Source organism: Entelurus aequoreus, linkage group LG23 (assembly GCF_033978785.1).
Source record: "Entelurus aequoreus isolate RoL-2023_Sb linkage group LG23, RoL_Eaeq_v1.1, whole genome shotgun sequence".
NCBI classification, from domain to species: Eukaryota; Metazoa; Chordata; class Actinopteri; order Syngnathiformes; family Syngnathidae; genus Entelurus; species Entelurus aequoreus.
Genome location: NC_084753.1, coordinates 40,255,282 through 40,276,256, shown reverse-complemented (window position 1 = coordinate 40,276,256; position 20,975 = coordinate 40,255,282). Strand labels below are relative to the sequence as shown.

The 20,975-nt window shown below is 35.8% G+C and overlaps 1 protein-coding gene across 4 annotated transcripts in view; it reads right to left on the bottom strand.

The window, feature by feature from the left end:
• The window catches only part of numb (NUMB endocytic adaptor protein), a 122,573-nt gene that overhangs the window by 1,978 nt on the left and 99,620 nt on the right, over positions 1–20,975 (bottom strand). Inside the window, exons 4-10 of one of the 4 annotated variants that reach the window (XM_062033775.1) lie at positions 14,904–14,936; positions 11,888–11,962; positions 8,548–8,688; positions 8,251–8,455; positions 5,386–5,685; positions 5,182–5,322; positions 5,000–5,110 (exon numbers count right to left, since the gene is read on the bottom strand). In XM_062033775.1, the coding sequence (XP_061889759.1) occupies positions 5,000–5,110; positions 5,182–5,322; positions 5,386–5,685; positions 8,251–8,455; positions 8,548–8,688; positions 11,888–11,962; positions 14,904–14,936 (1,006 nt within the window). The remainder of the gene's footprint in view (positions 1–4,999; positions 5,111–5,181; positions 5,323–5,385; positions 5,686–8,250; positions 8,456–8,547; positions 8,689–11,887; positions 11,963–14,903; positions 14,937–20,975) is intronic. The other 3 variants (XM_062033777.1, XM_062033776.1, XM_062033778.1) reach the window with 3 other exon arrangements.

Sequence of the window (20,975 nt, the reverse complement as noted above, 5' to 3'; positions counted from 1 at the left end):
AGTGAAACCTGCGAAACAGGCTTGTAGGGATGATATAGCCTCTGTGTTTTTTCCTGACCAAACGTATATGTATATATACGTGTATATGTATATTTACATATATGTATATATCAGAGGTGTGGACTCGAGTCACATGACTTGGACTCGAGTCAGACTCGAGTCATGAATTTGATGACTTTAGACTCGACTTGACAAAATGTAAAGAGACTTGCAACTCGACTTAGACTTTAACATCAATGACTTGTGACTTCACTTGGACTTGAGCCTTTTGACTTGACATGACTTGCTACTTTCCCCAAAACCCAAAGCTTAAAAAGTTATTTGGGAGCGCTCCGTATCTTTCATTTTGTACGTGTCTGTCTGTCTATCAGCGTGTGTGCTGCTTGTCAGCGTGTGTGCTCTCCGTACAACAGCCAATCAAATTAGTTATACGTTGTTTTCATCACACAGCTCTCATCCAATCAAATTGCAGGACAACCACCGAACAAGAGTTGTCAAACAATGCGGCAGTGAGAAACAATTATGCCAAAGTTGGTTTCGTTCGGGTATAAAAACTACGACTTGGTCAACAAAAAACGAATTGCGTATGCAAATCACGCAGTTCGAATATTACAGACGGAGACGCAACAACTTCCAACTTCGTTCGACATTTGAAGTTGCACAAAGAAGGGTAAGTTTTGAATGTAAGATAACGTTTATTGGCTAAGTAACATGACTTTTATTTGCTGTGTAGTTAAATCAGTGAGGCTGTAAACTCACTGCTAACGTTATAACCATAGACATGTTTTAAGGGTACGCAGCATCAAGCGCTACTGCCTACTGGCGCAGACGAGACGCGGGGCCGCCATCTTGGAGTGGTGATCCGCTCCAGTCAGTGCAACTCATTTGGCAGGAGCAATGAACTGTCAGCGCATTTAATTCATTTTACCTCACTGAATACCACTCATTTTCACGCGCTTTTTTGTCATACGTGTAGCTATGATAACGGACACATGTTTTATTATTCATAGTTTGCTTAACAGTAATATAATATTCTTATACGCTATAAGTGACCAGACGTCCCAGATCAAAACTGGGAATATAATCCCAGAAAAGGGGGAAAAAACAGTAAGCTATTTTTAAATTGAAGAAACAATATGATTAGGTTATATATACATGCGTATATCCTACATAAACAATGTATGAATACATTAGATATCTATATATCTTAGGGACCTATAGACTGTATCTCTGTTGCTGCAGCAGCAGAGAGTTTATTCTGTCTTGACACTTTTTATTGATATTTTGTATTACATTCTTCCCTTAAATGATAATGTTTACAGTGATTTTTATATATGTATTTTTATGTATGTCGCTTTGGATAAAAGCGTCTGCCAAATACTTAAACATATATAAACACCTGAAAGTCTTTATATCAGCTAAAACCACCAATTTGTTTCACTACATTCAGAATAAAACCAAATGCTGTCTTACCCAACAATGTTAGTATTTGAATATTGTTACTTGAAGACTTATTCCTGGTTACAATTATACTGTTAAGAAAGTATTGTCTTATATTTTGCCTAAAATGAGAATGCATCATAATCAGTGGCGGCTGGTGAATTTTGTTTAGGTGGGGCTGAAAGTTTGTAAACCAAACCCCTGTAGGGGCGTCATCCTCCCCCAGAAGATTTCTTTGTGATTTTCACATACAAATATTGAAGATCTTTGCTCCTTCTCAACTTTGTGGTAATATTATTTTCATAAAATACAACCAATAGTATGTTAATGTTTGTTTTTGCAAATGTGTTTATTCTGTAAAGGAATGAGTTAAATGTTTAAAATTGTTTAAACTATTAAAATGACTGTTAATAGTGCTATTATGAATTGCAATGTCAGCACTATTTTTTTTCCTGCAATTTCAAATGCACTTGTTTTAATAAATACATACAGCGTTTTAAAAGCATACACAATCTGTGTAAAAATATTAGTCTGTGGTTAAAAGGACTTGAAAGGACTCGAAACTCAAAATGCTGGACTTGGGACTCGACTTGAGACTTTCCAGTCTTGACTTTGGACTTGACTCGGGACTTGCCTGTCTTGACTCGGGACTTGACTCGAGACTTGAGGGCAAAGACTTGAGACTTACTTGTGACTTGCAAAGCAATGACTTGGTCCCACCTCTGGTATATATACATATATATACATATGGTATATATATGTATATATATACACCGTATGTATATATATTTACATATATGTATATATACGTATATATATGTATATATACATATGTATATATAAATATATATATATACATACATATATATATAAATATACATATATATATACATTATATATATATATGTATATATACATATGTATTTATATATATATATATATACATACATATATATATACATACATATATATAAATATACATATATATACCTACAGATATGCATATATACATATATATGTAATCACAGATTATGTTAATTTAAATATTGTCTAATTATGCACAAATATATGATCAAACATTCAAACCCTTTTTAAATATAAAAGAATACTAATAATAATGATTTCAAAGCAAGTTATCCATCAAATGGTGCAATGTAAAAGTAGCAATAGATTTCATGGGAAAATTTGGAAATTTACTGTGGTTTTTTACAGCATTTTTCTCTAAATTAAAAAAAAAAAACAGTACTTTTTTTTACTGTAATAAACTGTGGTGTCGTTTTGGCATTTACAGTAATACACTGAAAAATGTACAGTTGTTGATTTGCAGTAAAAAAAACTAACTAACAAACTGGCAGCTCAGGTGGCAAAATTTTACTGTAAAATTTTTTAAATTTTATTTACAGTAAAAAAAAACAATGAACATTTTACAGTAAAATTCTGGCAACTGAGCTGCCTTTTCTTTTTTTTTACCATAAAAACTTTTTTTACTGTAATAAACTGTGGTGCTGTTTTGGCATTTACAGTAATACACCGAAAAATCTACACTTGTTGATGTGTGGTAAAAACAAACAAAAAAACTAAAATTTTACTGTAAAATTTTATTTTTTTTATTTACAGTAAAAAAAAACAATGTACATTTTACAGTAAAATTCTGGCAACTGAGCTGCCTTTTTTTTTTTTTTTTTAACCATAAAAACTTTTTTTACTGTAATAAACTGTGGTGCCGTTTTGGCATTTACAGTAATACACCGAAAAATCTACACTTGTTGATTTGTGGTTAAAAAAACTAAACAAACTGTCAGCTCAGGTGCCAAAATGTTACTGTAAAATTGTAGTGTTTTTATTTACAGTAAAAAAAAAAAAAATTTACATTTTACAGTAAAATTCTGGCAACTGAGCTGCCTTTTTTTTTCCCGACCATAAAAACTATTTTTTACTGTAATAAACTGTGGTGCTGTTTTGGCATTTACAGTAATACACTGAAAAATCTACAGTTGTTGATTTGCGGTGAAAAAAACAACAACCTGGCATGTCAGCTCAGGTGCCCAAAATGTTACCGTAAAATCGCAGTTTTTTTTTATTTACAGTAAAAAAACAAATGTGCATTTAAAAAAAAAATGTTTTAACCATAAAAACTTTTTTTACTGTAATAAACTGTGGTGCCGTTTTGGCATTTTTGACACTGAAAAATCTACACTTGTTGATTTGTGGTAAAATCTTTTTTTTTCTTGAAAATCAACTTTTACCTTGAAAATCATTTTTTACCTTGAAAATCATTTTTTTTCTTGAAAATCAACTTTTACCTTGAAAATAATTTTTTTACCTTGAAAATCAACTTTTACCTTGAAAATCTTTTTTTTTCTTGAAAATCAACTTTTACCTTGAAAATCATTTTTTATCTTGAAAATCATTTTTTTTTCTTGAAAATCAACTTTTACCTTGAAAATCATTTTTTACCTTGAAAATCATTTTTTTTCTTGAAAATCAACTTTTACCTTGAAAATCATTTTTTTACCTTGAAAATCAACTTTTACCTTGAAAATCTTTTTTTTTCTTGAAAATCAACTTTTACCTTGAAAATCATTTTTTATCTTGAAAATCATTTTTTTTCTTGAAAATCAACTTTTACCTTGAAAATCATTTTTTAACCTTGAAAATCAACTTTTACCTTGAAAATCTTTTTTCTGGAAAATCAACTTTTACGTTGAAAATCTTTTTTTTTTTTCTTGAAAATCAACTTTTACCTTGAAAATCATTTTTTATCTTGAAAATCATTTTTTTTCTTGAAAATCAACTTTTACCTTGAAAATCATTTTTTTACCTTGAAAATCAACTTTTACCTTGAAAATCTTTTTTCCTGAAAATCAACTTTTACCTTGAAAATCTTTTTTTTTTCTTGAAAATCAACTTTTACCTTGAAAATCTTTTTTTTTCTTGAAAATCAACTTTTACCTTGAAAATCACTTTTTACCTTTAAAATCTTTTTTTCTTCTTGAAAATCAATTTGGCAGCTCAGGTGCCAAAAGGTTACTGTAATTTTTTTTATTTACAGTAAAAAAACCAAATGTACATTATACAGTAAAATTCTGGCAACTGAGCTTCCTTCTTTTTTTTACCATAAAAACTTTTTTTTACTGTAATAAACTGTGGTGCCGTTTTGGCATTTACAGTAATACACGAAAAAAATCTACACTTGTTGATTTGTGGTATAAAAAAAACCAAGAAAAAACCTGGCAGCTCGGGTGCCAAAATTTTACTGTGAAATTGCATTTATTTTTTATTTACAGTATAAAAAAAAAAAAGAAAAAAGAAAAAGAAAAAAAAAAGCTGCCTTTTTTTTTTACCATAAAAACAGCAGTACTGTTTTTCCACTAAAGTAATATACACTACATTTTTAAGTGTAATTATTGCAACTTACCATATTTTAGTTTACAAAAACTCTACTAATAAAATGCATAAAAAATGGTGTAATAATAGTATTCACTGTGGGGCCAAACATAACTGCCACGTGGCCCTCAGTGAAACCACTCTGCTTGTTTCCTCAGCTCAGTCCTCTTACCGGGTGCTGTGGCGGGGGTCTTAGCCCAGGGGTTAGTTTCTCTAGCAGGCAGAGCAGGGGCCAAAGCTGGAGGATTGTTAGCGGGGGGAGCGGAGAAGACAGAGCCGTTGACTAGGGTGGAAGAAGAGGAGGACGACATGCAAAGTCAATGCTATTAGTTGGGTTAGATGTGTTGTTGTTACCAGGGACTACAGGAGACTGTGGGGACGCCGCTTTGGGCATCGGCGCCGAGGAGAAGGGGTCCTCTGGGGGCCCGCTGAACGCCGAGGTGATCTGAGTGCACAGGGAGCTGATGCTGTCGTTCTCTCCTTCCACCTCGGGCACTGAGAGGGAGGTAGAGCGCGTTAGAACCACACCAGCCTCTGCAACATCACCCGCTGTCTGACCCGTGTCGTCGATGGGGAAGTCCGACTTGCGCTGCATGGTGGAGGGCAGCTCGTTCATGCGCAGGGACAGCTGCCGCTTGAAGGGCGAGGTCTTCTGGCTGAGGGCCGGGAAGCCCCGGAAGGAGCCCTGCCTGGCCAGGGCCTCCACCGGGGCGTGTCGGCGCGGTATCACCTGGGGGCCCAGGGCGCTCAGCGAGAGGGGCGGCGAGGACGAGGGCGACGGCGAACCTCCCGCCTGCTGGGGGGCGGAGTTTGCCGTCACGCCCGACGAGTTCCCTGCCACCGTTACGTCGATCTCAGCTGTTAGGAGAAGAATGTTGTTCAGAGAGGAGGAACAAAATGTACTTCCATACTTTTCTAAATAAAGGGGACCACAAAAAATATATATATTTACACATATATACATGATGTATATGTATGTACCGGTATACTGTATATATTAGGGCGGTCAAGATGAACGCCTTAACTCAAAAAATGATCGCATTAATTCTGAACACACTTAATCATCCAATAATATATATATATATATATATATATATATATATATATATATATATATATATATATATATATATATATATATATATATATATATATATATATATATATATATATACATGATGTATAAGTATGTATACTGTATGTATTAGGGCGGTCAAAATGAATGCCTTAACTCAAAATTTTTTCCGCATTAATTCTGAACACACTTAATCATCCTATATATATATATATATAAAACATATATATATATATATATATATACAGTATATATATATGAATACATATAAATAAATACATATATACAGTATATACGTATATGAATACATATATATAAATACATATATACAGTATATATATAAATACATATATATATATAAACATATATTTATATATATATATATAAATTGGATGATTAAGTGTGTTAATTGTAAATGCAACATTTTTTTTAGTTAACTAATATATACAGTATACATACATATACATTATGTGTATATTATATACGTAAATATATATATATATATATACACACATGTGTGTATATATATATACAGTATATGTCTCTATATATATGTATGTATGTATATATATTTTTATAAATATATATATATATATATATACATATATAGATACTGTGTATATATATATATGCGCACACATACTATATATACACACAGTATACATATTATATATGTATATTTATGTGCAGCTAATTACCATAAAAGACAGACTGGGGCGATTTCTGAACTGAATCGCAAGATGGATCACATCATGGAAAAGCTGGTAAGGGAAAAATTGGATATGCGGGCTAGCATGGTCGAATAGAACAGACAAGTCATTGTAATGTCTGCTCGTGGAAAAACAAAAATCCTAATCTACGATTTGATTCCCTCGAATGGCCTGATGATTATCTTGTGTGATGACTGTATTAGGATAATAGTATATATCTGTATCATGAATCAATTTACGTGGACCCCGACTTAAACAAGTTGAAAAACTTATTCGGGTGTTGTACGGAATATGTACTGTACTGTGCAACCTACTAATAAAAGTTTCAATCGATCACAAAAAAGCCTTGACGCTGCAACAACAGGAGCAGGCTGTTCTGAAAACATCCCCCCCGAGGACCCCTCAACGATGGACGCTTTTGACCTCCCTCCCTCCTCAACGACACCTGGAGTCGAACTTTTGCTTGCATGCAGAACGGCCCCAGGCCTATGAACACTACATAAACACACCCAAGACAATGGGCATATACACACACACACACACACACACACACACACACACACACACACACACACACACACACACACACACACACACACACACACACACACACACACACACACACACACACACACACACACACACACACACCCTCCCCCACCACACGCCTTCACCACCGCTTGATTCCACTTCGGGGTGATGGACGGCTGGCAGCGCTTCATAGCAGCAGTCGACCTCCAGGGCTTCAACTCCCCCCTCCCCCTTTGTTGCGAGTTGTCGTGATTAAATGTAACGTGTTTATGTCTGCATGGCATGGAGACGAGGCCCCCTTAGGAGCCCAGTCTAGATTGTATTTTTTTACCCATCTTCTTCCCCAGCGTTTTACCTTTTTCCCACCTTTTACGGGGCGCCTTTGGCGACCCATCAGCGTTCCTGTTCTGTAACCCTGTACACTGTTTGTTTGTCTCATCTTGAACGGGTTTGTGCTGAAAACATAGTTTCCTTGTACTTGTGCAATGACAATAAAGACCTATCATATCCTATCCTATCCTAAAATGTCACTACAGTACTGGTCCTATTAGTGTAAATAAATAAAATAATGTTTAGTGACAATGTGTAGACACCATCAACACACCCAAGACAATGGGCATATACACATATCCTTTTAGAGGCGGCCTAAGTGTTGTTGACTGTGGAACTCCTGAATAAATAGAGGGACGCAAGAGCTGAACCTTAGAGCGTAGGGCGAGACTGTGACTAAGTGTTCAGCTCCACGCGTTCTCCTCATGAGCTAAATTGAACTCTGTCTCTGATTGATTCCTTGCTTTTTGTCTGATTAATAGATGTCATCAGTGCTTGAACCTGACAGATTCCCCTTCGGGATGATGGGACGGCTGGCAGCGCTTCATAGCAGCAGTCGACCTCCAGGGCCCCAACTCCCCCCTCCCCCTCTGTTGCGAGTTGTCGTGATTAAATGTAACGTGTTTATGTCTGCACGGCATGGAGACGAGGCCCCCTTAGGAGCCCAGTCTAGATTGTATTTTTTTACCCATCTTCTTCCCCAGCGTTTTACCTTTTTCTTATGTTTAGTGACAATGTGTAGACACCCGGTCTACAAGCATGACTTCCGTGACAAACCGTTCTTGGCGTCCTGCAGCTGCCTCATGACTTCCTCCCGCTCCGCCGCCTCCGTCGCCGTGGTGACGCGGAAGGAGCCCTCGCGGGTGAAGGTGGTTCTGTTGGCGTCGAAGGTCGCCGTGACGCCGCACTCCTTCTCCCGCTTCTGCTTGCGCTCCAGGCAGGCGGCGAAGGCGCAGCCCACGGCGTGACTCAGGCGCTCGCCCTGTAGGACACCATTAGGAGAGGTCTTGATTTTTCCTTGTCGGCGACGGGCCGGGAGAAGCGCTCCCGGCTTCTGGGATGTTCCATCCTCACCGAGTCCTTGACGGCCATGAAGCAGTGACAGATCCAGCGCCGCGTGGTGCCGTCGCGGCAGATGTAGGAGAAGGCTCTCTCAAAGTTGCGGTCCGGAGCGCAGAATGACACCTTCTCGATGGTCTGGTCCAGAATCAGATCCTGCCCCCCAAAAACATCAGATTAGGGAAAATGCTTTTTAAAAAAAAAAATTATTTATGGAAATTATACCAAAAAAATCATGATTTTAATTAGAGATGTCCGATAATATCGGACTGCCGATATTATCGGCCGATAAATGCCTTAAAATGTGATATCGTAAATCATCGGTATCGGTTTCAAAAAGAAAAATGTATGACTTTTTAAAACGCTGTTGTGTACACGGACGTAGGGAGAAGTACAGAGCGCCAATAAACCTTAAAGGCACTGCCTTCGCGTGCCGGCCCAATCACATAATATCTATGGCTTTTCACACACACAAGTGAATGCAATGCATACTTGGTCAACAGCCATACAGGTCACACTGTATGGCCGTATAAACAACTTTGACACTGTTACAAATATGCGCCACGCTGTGAACCCACACCAAACAAGAATGACAAACACATTTGGGGAGAACATCCGCACCGTAACACAACATAAACACAACAGAACAAATACCCAGAACCCCTTGCAGCACTAACTCTTCCGGGACACTACAATATACACCCCCCGCTACCTCCTATCCCCCCTCCCTACCTTGTGACTTCAATAATAAATATGGCAGCGCCATGTTGGCATTTTTTTCCATAACTTGAGTTGATTTATTTTGGAAAACCTTGTTACATTGTTTAATGCATCCAGCGGGGCATCACAACAAAATTAGGCATAATAATGTGTTAATTCCACCACTGTATATATCGGTATCGGTTGATATCGGTAATTAAGAGTTGGAGAATATCGGAATATCGGCAAAAAAGCTATTATCGGACATCTCTACTTTTAATAATTTAGTCTAAGTTATAAATAAAAATAAAGAAACATATTTCCAGGTGTATGTAAGTTACAGATGGACATGCTATAAATCGATTAAAAGGCCGCAAAACTGAGTGCTATTTGGCTGCGACCAGCATAGAGCTTGAACTTATTTGCTGTCTAAATTAGTACAGAAGACAGCAATAATCAAACCAATATATTCCAATAAATTGGTATAAATATGTAGGGTTTTTATTTATATATTTCTGTGTTTTTTAAAATTCAATTAAATTATAATTTACACTCAATATTAATGTAATAGTATTTTTTGTCATCCTTTCTTCTGTAGTATCGTTTTCATTCCAGCAGGTGTCAGTCTAACATCGTATATATGTTTCTTACAAAAAAAAAAAAAGTCCAAACACAACACAGAATCCAACATTACACCTATTTAAATCACCTGCAATGCATGATGGGAAACTCTCTCCACACTTATCCATGTTTGGTGCATTTTAGCTGCTTGATATTTCTGATTGATTACAAAACTTTAAGGAGGTCGTCAGTAAACAAGGTAGGAGTCTTACTTTCATATACTCTTAATATCCAATTATACTAATCATTAATTATATATCCATGATATATATATATATATATATATATATATATATATATATATATATATATATATATATATATACACACACACACACACACACACACACACACACACACACACACACACACACACACGTTAGGTCAGGAAAAAACAGAGGCTATTTCATCCCTACAAGCCTGTTTCGCAGGTTTAACTGCTCTTCGGGGTAGTTTATCTTATATACTTTATAAGATGTACGAAACCGTATCTTATAAACTCCCCTGAAGAGCAGGGAAAACCTGCGAAACAGGCTTGTAGGGATAAAATAGCCTCTGTGTATATTCCGCTCTACCCCGGTATTGAACACTGTATAATGGATAAACCACAGTAACCTCGACTAATTATAAATATATATGTGTATATATATATATATATATATATATATATATATATATATATATATATATATATATATATATATATGTATGTATGTATGCATATATATATATATATATATATATATATATATATATATATATATATATATATATATATATATATATATATATATATATATATATATATATATATATATATATATATATATATATATATTAGGGATGTCCGATAATATCGGCCTGCCGATATTATCGGCCGATAAATGCGTTAAAATGTAATATCGGAAATTATCGGTATCGTTTTTTTTATTATCTGTATCGTTTTTATTTTTTTTAATTTTTATTAAATCAACATAAAAAACACAACATACACTTACAATTAGTGCACCAACCCAAAAAACCTCCCTCCCCCCATTTCTTTCTGTTATCAATATTCTGGTTCCTACATTATACATCAATATATATCAATACAGTCTGCAAGGGATACAGTCCGTAAGCACACATGATTGTGCGTGCTGCTGCTCCACTAATAGTACTAACCTTTAACAGTTAATTTTACTCATTTTCATTCATTACTAGTTTCTATGTAACTGTTTTTATATTGTTTTACTTTCTTTTTTATTCAAGAAAATGTTTTTAATTTATTTATCTTATTTTATTTTATAATTTTTTTTTAAAAGTACCTTATCTTCACCATACCTGGTTGTCCAAATTAGACATAATAATGTGTTAATTCCACGACTGTATATATCGGTATCGGTAATTAAAGAGTTGGACAATATCGGATATCGGCAAAAAGCCATTATCGGACATCCCTAATATATATATATATATATATATATATATATATATATACATATATACTGTATATATACATATATATGTATATATACATATATATGTATATAGACATATATATGTATATATACATATATATGTATATATATATATATATATTTATGTTGAGTTACAGTGCAGATGTTCTCCCGAAATGTGTTTGTCATTCTTGTTTGGTGTGGGTTCACAGTGTGGCGCATATTAGTAAGAGTATTAAAGTTGTTTTATACGGCCACCCTCAGTGTGACCTGTATGGCTGTTGACCAAGTATGCCTTGCTGTCACTTACGAGTGCAAGCAGAAGCTGCATACAACATGTGGCTGGGCTGGCACGCTGTTTGTACAGGTTGTAGAGGGCGTTAAATGCCATCCCGGTACGCCCTTATTATTGTTGTTAGGGTGAAAACCGGAGAATATTTGCCCCGGGAGATTTCTGGGAGAGGCACTTAAATTCGGGAGGGTCGTCAAATATGCAGCTGAGCCACATCAGAGTGGTCAAAGAGCCGCGGGTTGCCGACCCCTGCTCTGGGCAAACTCTTGTTTTTAAATCATACCTTCTGCTGGGATGAGGCACTGACCTTGGTTTTGTCGTCAACGACTCGAAGGCCGTCTGCCGACACCCACAACACGGCGCGCACGGCCTTCTTGCCGGCCTGCACACAGTACACAAACACAAGGCATGAGGGGGATCAAGAAGAAAAGGAGACATGGTGCCAGTCAAGTGTCAAACAAGAAAGGTGCTCAGGTGCCCCCTGCTGGTGAGAAAGTCAACGTTCATTCACACTAAAGTTCCATGATTGGTACGTTGGAGCAAAAAGGAAAGGCTGATGGGAAAGAAGACATGTTAACAACACACACACACACGCGCACACACACACGCACACACACGCACACACACACACACACGTATTTGTTACCTTCTTGAGACCTGAGAGAAAAGCCTACCTCTTTCTAGATATATAAAGAAGTGTATTTACAACATTAATAATATATACATACTATGCAAATATAAAAAAGCTTGTTGTGAAAAATGAGTTGGAATTTCACAAGGAAAAGGTCACAAAGAATAATTTCACCACACCTAGTGTGTGCGTGACAATCATTGGTACTTAATGTCACAAGAAAAACTTGGATTTTTGGCAGTATTATAATAAAAGTCGTAATTTTACTCAACGCAAGTCAAAATTTTACGAGAAAAACTGAACACTTGTGCAATATAATGATAAAAGTTGGAATTTTACTCAATAACAGTCGCAGTTTTACAAGAAAAGCTTAACATTCTGGCAATTTTATGAAAAGAGTTGTAATGTTGCTCGACACAAGTCACAATTTTAGAAGAAAACTTGAAAATGTTGAAAAAAGGAGTAATTTTACGAGAAAATATTGCAATATTGCAGAAACAGAAAGAATATGAGAAATTGTTGCCAATTTTATAAGAAAAAAGTCATCACATTGTGAGAAAAAGACTGCTTCTTTTAATTTTATTTTTTGTTTGTAATTGGTTTTTAATATTCATTATTTACTTCAAGTTATTACAGTATGTCTTTATATACATATTTTTAAAATAAATTTTGGCCAAAGGGGGCGCATTTCAATTTGTTACTTCAAATTTTTACACACACTTGTTATTTCATATGTTGGCCAGAGGGGGAGCACTTTTAAAACCGACACACAGTCGGTTTTAAAATGTTTACTTTTGTATGCACATTAAATCAACAAAAAAATCTTGACTTTGGAGCAATGTTCACAGACTCTAGTATTTGGCTCTCTAATAGATGCAATGTTATTGGGACCATGATTTATGTCCTAACTTGTTGACACCTCCTCATATGGAAGCTAGTTTTCCCTCTTGGTGTCTCAAGAAGGGCGGAAATACAAGAACACACACACACACACACACACACACACACACACACACACACACACACACACACACACACATTCTTGTATTTGTTACCTTCTTGAGACCTCCGAAAAATGCCAACCTCTAATATTATAATATAAGTTGTAAATTTACTCAACGCAAGTCAACATTTTACAATAAAAACTGAACATTTGTGCAATATTATGATAAAAGTTGGAATTTTACTCAATTACAGTCGCAATTTTACAAGAAAAGCTTTACATTTTGGCAATTTTATGAAAAGAGTCGTAATTTTATTTGACAAAAGTCACAATTTTATGAGAAAACCTTAAAATTTGGGAAATATTATAATAATCGGAATTTTACTTGGCATAATTACGAAAAAAGTGATCATTTTACTCAAAAAATGTCACTGTTTTACAAAAACAGAAAAACAATTGGCAATATTGTGATAAAAGCCAGAATTTTATACGACAAATGTCAACATTTTGCATTAAAAAGTAATAAATTTACACAAAAAAGTAATAATTTTACGAGAAAATATTGCAATATTACAGAAACAGAGAGAATATGAGAAATTGTTCCCAATTTTAAACTTTAAAATTTTGGCAATATTATAATAACAATCGGAATTTTACTTGGCAAAAATCAAGTTATAATTTTACTTGAAAAAATAACGTTAAAAAGTAATAATTTTACATAAAAAAGCAATAATTTTTACGAGAATATATTGCAATATTAGATAAACAAAAAGAATATGAGAAATTGTTGTTCTTTAGCTTCCGTCTTGTTTTATCATATATTGCTGCCTTTGCACCTGTCAATGTTTACTTTAGTATGCACATTAAATCAACAAAAAAAATCCTGACTTTGGAGCAATGTTCACAGACTCTAGTATTTGGCTCTCTATTAACTTGTTCACACCTCCTCATATGGAAGCTACTTTTCCTTCTTGGTGTCTCAAGAAGAGCAGAAATACAAGAACACACACACACACACACACACACACACACACACACACACACACACACACACACACACACACACACTCTTATATTTGTTACATTCTTGAGACCTCCGAAAAATGCCTCTGTCTACTATTATGATAAAAGTCGTAATTTTACTCAACGCAAGTTGAGTAAACTGAACATTTGTGCAACATTATGATAAAAGTTGGAATTCTATTCAATAACAGTCACAATTTTACAAGAAAAGCTTACAATTTTGGCAATTTTATAATAACAATCGGAATTTTACTTGGCAAAAATTATGACAAAAGTTAAAATTTCACTTAAAAAATGATTTAGCTGCCGTCTTGTTTTATCATATATTGCTGCCTTTACACCTGTCAATGTTTACTTTTGTATGCACATTAAATCAACAAAAAAAAATCCTGACTTTGGAGCAATGTTCACAGACCCTAGTATTTGGCTCTCTATTAACTTGTTCACACCTCCTCATATGGAAGCTACTTTTCCTTCTTGGTGTCTCAAGAAGGGCAGAAATTCAAGAACACACACACACACACACACACACACACACACACACACACACACACACACACACACACACACACACACCTTCAACCTAACCATGCATCAGTGAACCCCCCCAGTGTGTTGGTGTGCTCCCTCCGGTTTCATCCAAGGGTGACGTGTTAGGTGAGAGAAGGGAAAGTGACGACAAAACTTCAAGAAGAAGACACTCAGCAACACAAATGAGCAACTTACTTTGGAAAAGAATCCTTTGAAGAATTTCCTGTCCTGAAAATGGTAAAAATGGTGGGCAGATAGGGGGGTAGGAACAAAGTATGACAATGTTACCTGGACGGTCTACAATTGTATGGAGACGACATGAGGAGGGGGCGGGGGGTTGATTAGGTTGTTTTATTGTTGATTTACTGCGGGTGAAGCTGTGAGTGAGTGAGTGTTACGACACACACTTTAATGGGAGAGATTGGTGATTACCGTTAGTAGCACCACACGGGAAGCCCATTCATCACTTCCATGTCCACGCCATGGATGGATGGATGGATCAACCACTCCTCAACAAACAACACTCGAGGTAGAAAACAACTTCCACCAAGGTCATTTTATCAACACAAAACTACAGTAGAGCTCCAACACTAACAATTATGGGATGCTTAGATTTGGAAACAAATTCTGCCATAGTAAATGAAGGAGATGTCAATTATTATTACTGACGGTCACCCATTTAGGTTCATGTTATACTAGTCGTACAAGTGTAAACATATGTAGTTAGAACAGTGTTTCTCAACCTTTTTTGAGCACATTTTTGGCGTTGAAAAAATGTGGAGGCACACCACCAGCAGAAATCATTCAAAAACTAAACTCAGTTGACAGTAAAAAGTCGTTGTCGCAATTGTTGGATATGACTTTAAAGCATAACCAAGCATGCATCACTATAGCTCTTGTCTCAAAGTAGGTGTACTGTCACCCCCTGTTACATTACACTAGGGCTGCAACTAACGATTAATTTGATAATCGATTAATCTGTCGATTATTACTTCGATTAATAATCGGATAAAAGAGACAAACTACATTTCTATCCTTTCCAGTATTTTATTGAAAAAAACCAGCATACTGGCACCATGTTGTGGACATTGGGGGTGCAGCGTACACCAACAATAACACAGAAATGTAACTCATCAGAACTGAATCAGATATTGTACACGTTTCTGTTGTGAATAATAAAGGATTCATTTTAGGCTGCCTCTGAATAATAGCATGAAATATTCCAGCACCTTCATAACGTTTAGTTATACTAAAGCGTCACTCAAATCTAGGGATGATGTTTGATAAGGAATTATCGAGTTCCAGCCTATTATCGAATCCTCTTATCGAACCGATTCCTTATCGATTCTCTTATCGAGTCCAGATAGGTTGTTGTATATGGAAAAAAACACACATTTGGTTTAACAAAAGCTCACTTTTATTATATAATAAAAAAATAAAATCTAATAAATAAATAAATATTGACTGTTACCCACCTAAAAAAATAAAGTAAAATAAATAAATATTGACTGTTGTTACCCAAAGTATATTAAGTGGGATTTTTCAGAGAAACAAATATATACAGTAACACAAAAACAAGCTGTCTCTGTGATCACTATAGGTGTATAAATAATAATATAGTGTTAAATAAAATCAGTCCCTTGGGCACAAAACTGGAAATAATACAGCTCTCCAAAAAGTGCACTTCTGCTGCTATTTGACATAACTGTTTGTTATGATGCTTTGACATTTTTGCACTTTATTTCTTTATTGAAAGAAAATTCTATGAAGAGAAAAGTTGTTTGCAAATGTGGTTACAATGCTAATAAATGAAAAGTTAAAGCTAAAAAAAGAAATACACTTTATTGAGTTAACATTATTTCTTTATGGGGGGAAAATGTTATGAGCTAGAGAATATAACAACTACACTACCCAGCATGCAACGGGAGTGACGAGCATGCGCGGTAGCCCCGAAAAGTGTTGCATGTTGCCACGCTGTGAAAGTAATCGTCAAGAACTCAGCCAACACGCCTCGTCTGCATTATTTATAATTAGACAGACAACACATCTACAGTGTGATTTTGTTTTGTTTACAAGGAAAGAAAAACAAAAGTTAAAAAAGGGAGATGTGTTGTATATATATGTATGTGCTGCGGTTGCTTTAAGAACGTTGCGACAGCTGCCGTAAACGAGGTGCGTTGCTAGCCTGGTTGCTATGTTTCCGGTTGGTCGTAAAAGTGTTGGTCATGTGTTTTACCCTGCTAAAATCTCAGTAAAGTTATTCGATGGATTATAGCTTTTGTTTTGAACTTTATTACACCTTGGAGCGCTTTTTCCCGTCCATTGTTTTCCTGCTTTCGCTATCTGCGCCTAATGACTGAGCTACGTGACGTCATTTATTGTGATGCCCCACGGAGCATTTCTGGTCTGGACGGGATTCGAATAAAGAATCAACTCTTTTCCTTTACTATAGTGGTCTCGATAACGGGTACCGGTTCTCAAAAAGGGATTAGAGTCCGAGGACTCGGTTCTTTTCTTATCAAACAACCGGGAAAACCGGTTTCGAGTATCATCCCTACTCAAATCTAAATATATTTATATAGCTTTGTCGGCCCGGCTACATTGATCCATTATGAAACCAACCTGAGATATTTCTGTCCGTTACGTTTATTTCCAAATTGGTAACCGTGCGTTTTCTCTCTCAAAACGGAGTCAAATGTGCCGGAGACACATTATCAGCCCCGCGTTGCAACAAAGGCATAACTAACGTTGCTCACAAAAAAAGCTGAACTCATGAATGCTTGTTGCCACTATGGACTTAAAAAGTTACGTACGGTGAGTTCTTCCCTTCATCCATGCCTCCAACATGTTTCTTCTTCAGGTGCTCCTGAAGCAATGTTGTACTTCCGTGCCATTTTGCAGGAAACGCTCTTCTTTGAAGTCTTTAAAGTAAAGTGTTCCCACACTTTTGACGATTTAGGTCGTACACTTTTCTCCATTGAAGCAATAACCTCAAGATGTTTCTCCGCTAAACTATCGGTAGTGTTTTCCTGCGCCATTTTTCAAACGTTTCCAGACGGCGTGGTCACGTGAGCTGCACATGACACATCATTGGCTAGCTTACGCCACCTCGCGAGACGTAGCCTCAGCGCCGCCCTGGCGCTGTTTTGTACTGTTTTTGTACTTATTTTGATTATTGTTTCTCAGCTGTTTGTAAATGTTGCAGTTTATAAACAAAGGTTTATAAAACAAAAAAAACAACAACAAAAAAATAACCAAAAAAAAAAAAAAAAAAAGCCTCCGCGCATGCGCATAGCATAGTTCCAACGAATCGATGACTAAATTAATCGCCAACTATTTTGGTAATCGATTTTAATCGATTAGTTGTTGCAGCCCTACATCACACCCTGACTTATTTGGACTTTTTTGCTGTTTTCCTGTGTGTAGTGTTTTACTTCTTGTCTTGCGCTCCTATTTTGGTGTCTTTTTCTCTTTTTTTTTGGTATTTTCCTGTTGCAGTTTCATGTCTTCCTTTGAGCGATATTTCCCGCATCTACTTTGTTTTTACCCTTCTTCATGGGGACATTGTCGATTGTCATGTTCGGATGTACATTGTGGACGCCGTCTTTGCTCCACAGTAAGTCATACTTGCCAACCTTGAGACCTCCAATATCGGGAGGTGGGGGGGGGGGGGCGTGGTTATTTACAGCTAGAATTCACCAACTCGAGTATTTCATATATATTTCATATATATATATATATATATATATATATATATATATATATATATATATATATATATATATATATATATATATATGTATGAAATACTTGCCTTTCAGTGAATTCTAGCTATATATATATATTTTTATTTTATTTACATAGAAAAGAAGAAAAAAAAATACTTGAATTTCAGTGTTCCAGTGGCTATCCATTAGATGGCAGTATTGTCCTGTTTAACTTCTCCGTTCATGATGAGTATATCATTTCGGCCGCCATGTCTGTAATTTCCTCGTTCTTCTGCTTCGTCTCCTTGTTGTGTGCGCAGTTGTGCACTCTATAAAAGCCCTAGGTGTTATGACGTCTTTGGGCAGGCAAGCTGTTTATTTTGTGGGAAAGCGGACGTGAGAACAGGCTGTCCCCACTCAGTCTCAGGTCCGCATTGAGCTGGAGGGGGCGTGGCCTCCAGCTCCGGCTGAATACCGGGAGTTTGTCGGGAGAAAATCTCTGCCGGGAGGTTGTCGGGAGAGGCGCTGAATATCGGGATTCTCCCGCTAAAAACGGGAGGGTTGGCAAGTATGCAGTAAGTCTTTGCTGTCGTCCAGCATTCTGTTTTTGTTTACTTAGTAGCCAGTTCAGTTTTAGTTTGGTTCTGCATAGCCTTCCCTAAACTTCAATGCCTTTTCTTAGGGGCACTCACCTTTTGTTTATTTTTGGCTTAAGCATTAGACACCTTTTTACCGGCACACTGCCTCCCGCTGTTTCCGACATCTACAAAGCAATTAGCTACCTGCTGCCACCTACTGATATGGAAGAGTATTACACGGTTACTCTGCCGAGCTCTAGACAGCACCGACACTCAACAACAACACATCATTTGCAGACTATAATTACTGGCTTGCAAAAAATATTTTTAACCCAAATAGGTGAAATTAGATCATCTCCCAGGGTACACCAGACTGTATCTCACGGTACACTAGTGTGGTTAAAAAACACTGCTCTAGACAGCACAGACACTCTACAACGGCACATTATTGGCGAATTATAATCATTGGTTTGAAAAAAATTATTTTTTTGACCAATTAGGTGAAATTACATAATTTCCCACTGCACACCAAACAATATCTATCTATCTATCTATCAATATAGTGTTGTCCCGATACCAATATTTTGGTAACGGTACCAAAATGTATTCCGATACTTTTCTAAATAAAGGGGACTACAAGAAATGTCATTATTGTCTTTATTTTAACAAAAAATCTTAAGGTACATGAAACATATGTTTATTATTGTAATTTAGTCCTTAAATAAAATAGTGAACATACTAGACAACTTGTCTTTTAGTAGTAAGTAAACAAACAAAGTCTCCTAATTAGTCTGCTGACGTATGCAGTAACATATTGTGTCATTTATACACCTATTATTTTGTACACATTATGAGGGACAAACTGTAAAAATGTATTATCAATCTACTTGTTAATTTACTGTTAATATCTGCTTATTTTCTGTATTAACATGTTCTATCTACACTTCTGTTAAAATGTAATAATCACTTATTCCTCTGTTGTTTGATACTTTACATTAGTTTCGGATGATACCACAAATTTGGTTATCGATCCGATACCAAGTACTTACAGGATCATACATTGGTCATGTTCAAAGTCCTCATGTGTCCAGGGACGTATTTCTTGAGTTTATAAACACAATATACATTTAAAAAAAACGAAAGAAGATGTGATGCCAAAAAATATCGATGTAATCATAGTAGTATCGACTAGATACGTGCCTGTACTTGATATCATTACAGTGGATGTTAGGTGTAGATCAGGGGTCACCAACGTGGTGCCCGCAGGCACCAGGTAGCCCGTAAGAACCAGATGAGTAGCCCGCTGGCCTGTTCTAAAAATAGTTCAAATAGCAGCACTTACCAGTGAGCTGCCTCTATTTTTTAAATGTTATTTATTTACCAGCAAGCTGGTCTCGCTTTGCCCGACATTTTTAATTCTAAGAGAGATAAAACTCAAATAGAATTTGAAAATCCAAGAAAATATTTTAAAGACTTGGTCTTCACTTGTTTAAATAAATTCATTCATTTTTTTTACTTTGCTTCTTATAACTTTCAGAAAGACAATTTTAGAGAAAAAATACAACCTTAAAAATGATTTTAGGATTTTTAAACTCATATACCTTTTTACTAGGGATGTCCGATAATGGCTTTTTGCCGATATCCGATATGCCGATATTGTCCAACTCTTTAATTACTGATACCGATATCAACCGATACCGATATCAACCGATATATACAGTCGTGGAATTAACACATTATTATGCCTAATTTGGACAACCAGGTATGGTGAAGATAAGGTACTTTTTAAAAAAATTAATCAAATAAAATAAGATAAATAAATTAAAAACATTTTCTTGAATAAAAAAGAAAGTAAAACAATATAAAAACAGTTACATAGAAACTAGTAATTAATGAAAATTAGTCAAATTAACTGTTAAAGGTTAGTATTATTAGTGGACCAGCAGCACGCACAATCATGTGTGCTTACGGACTGTATCCCT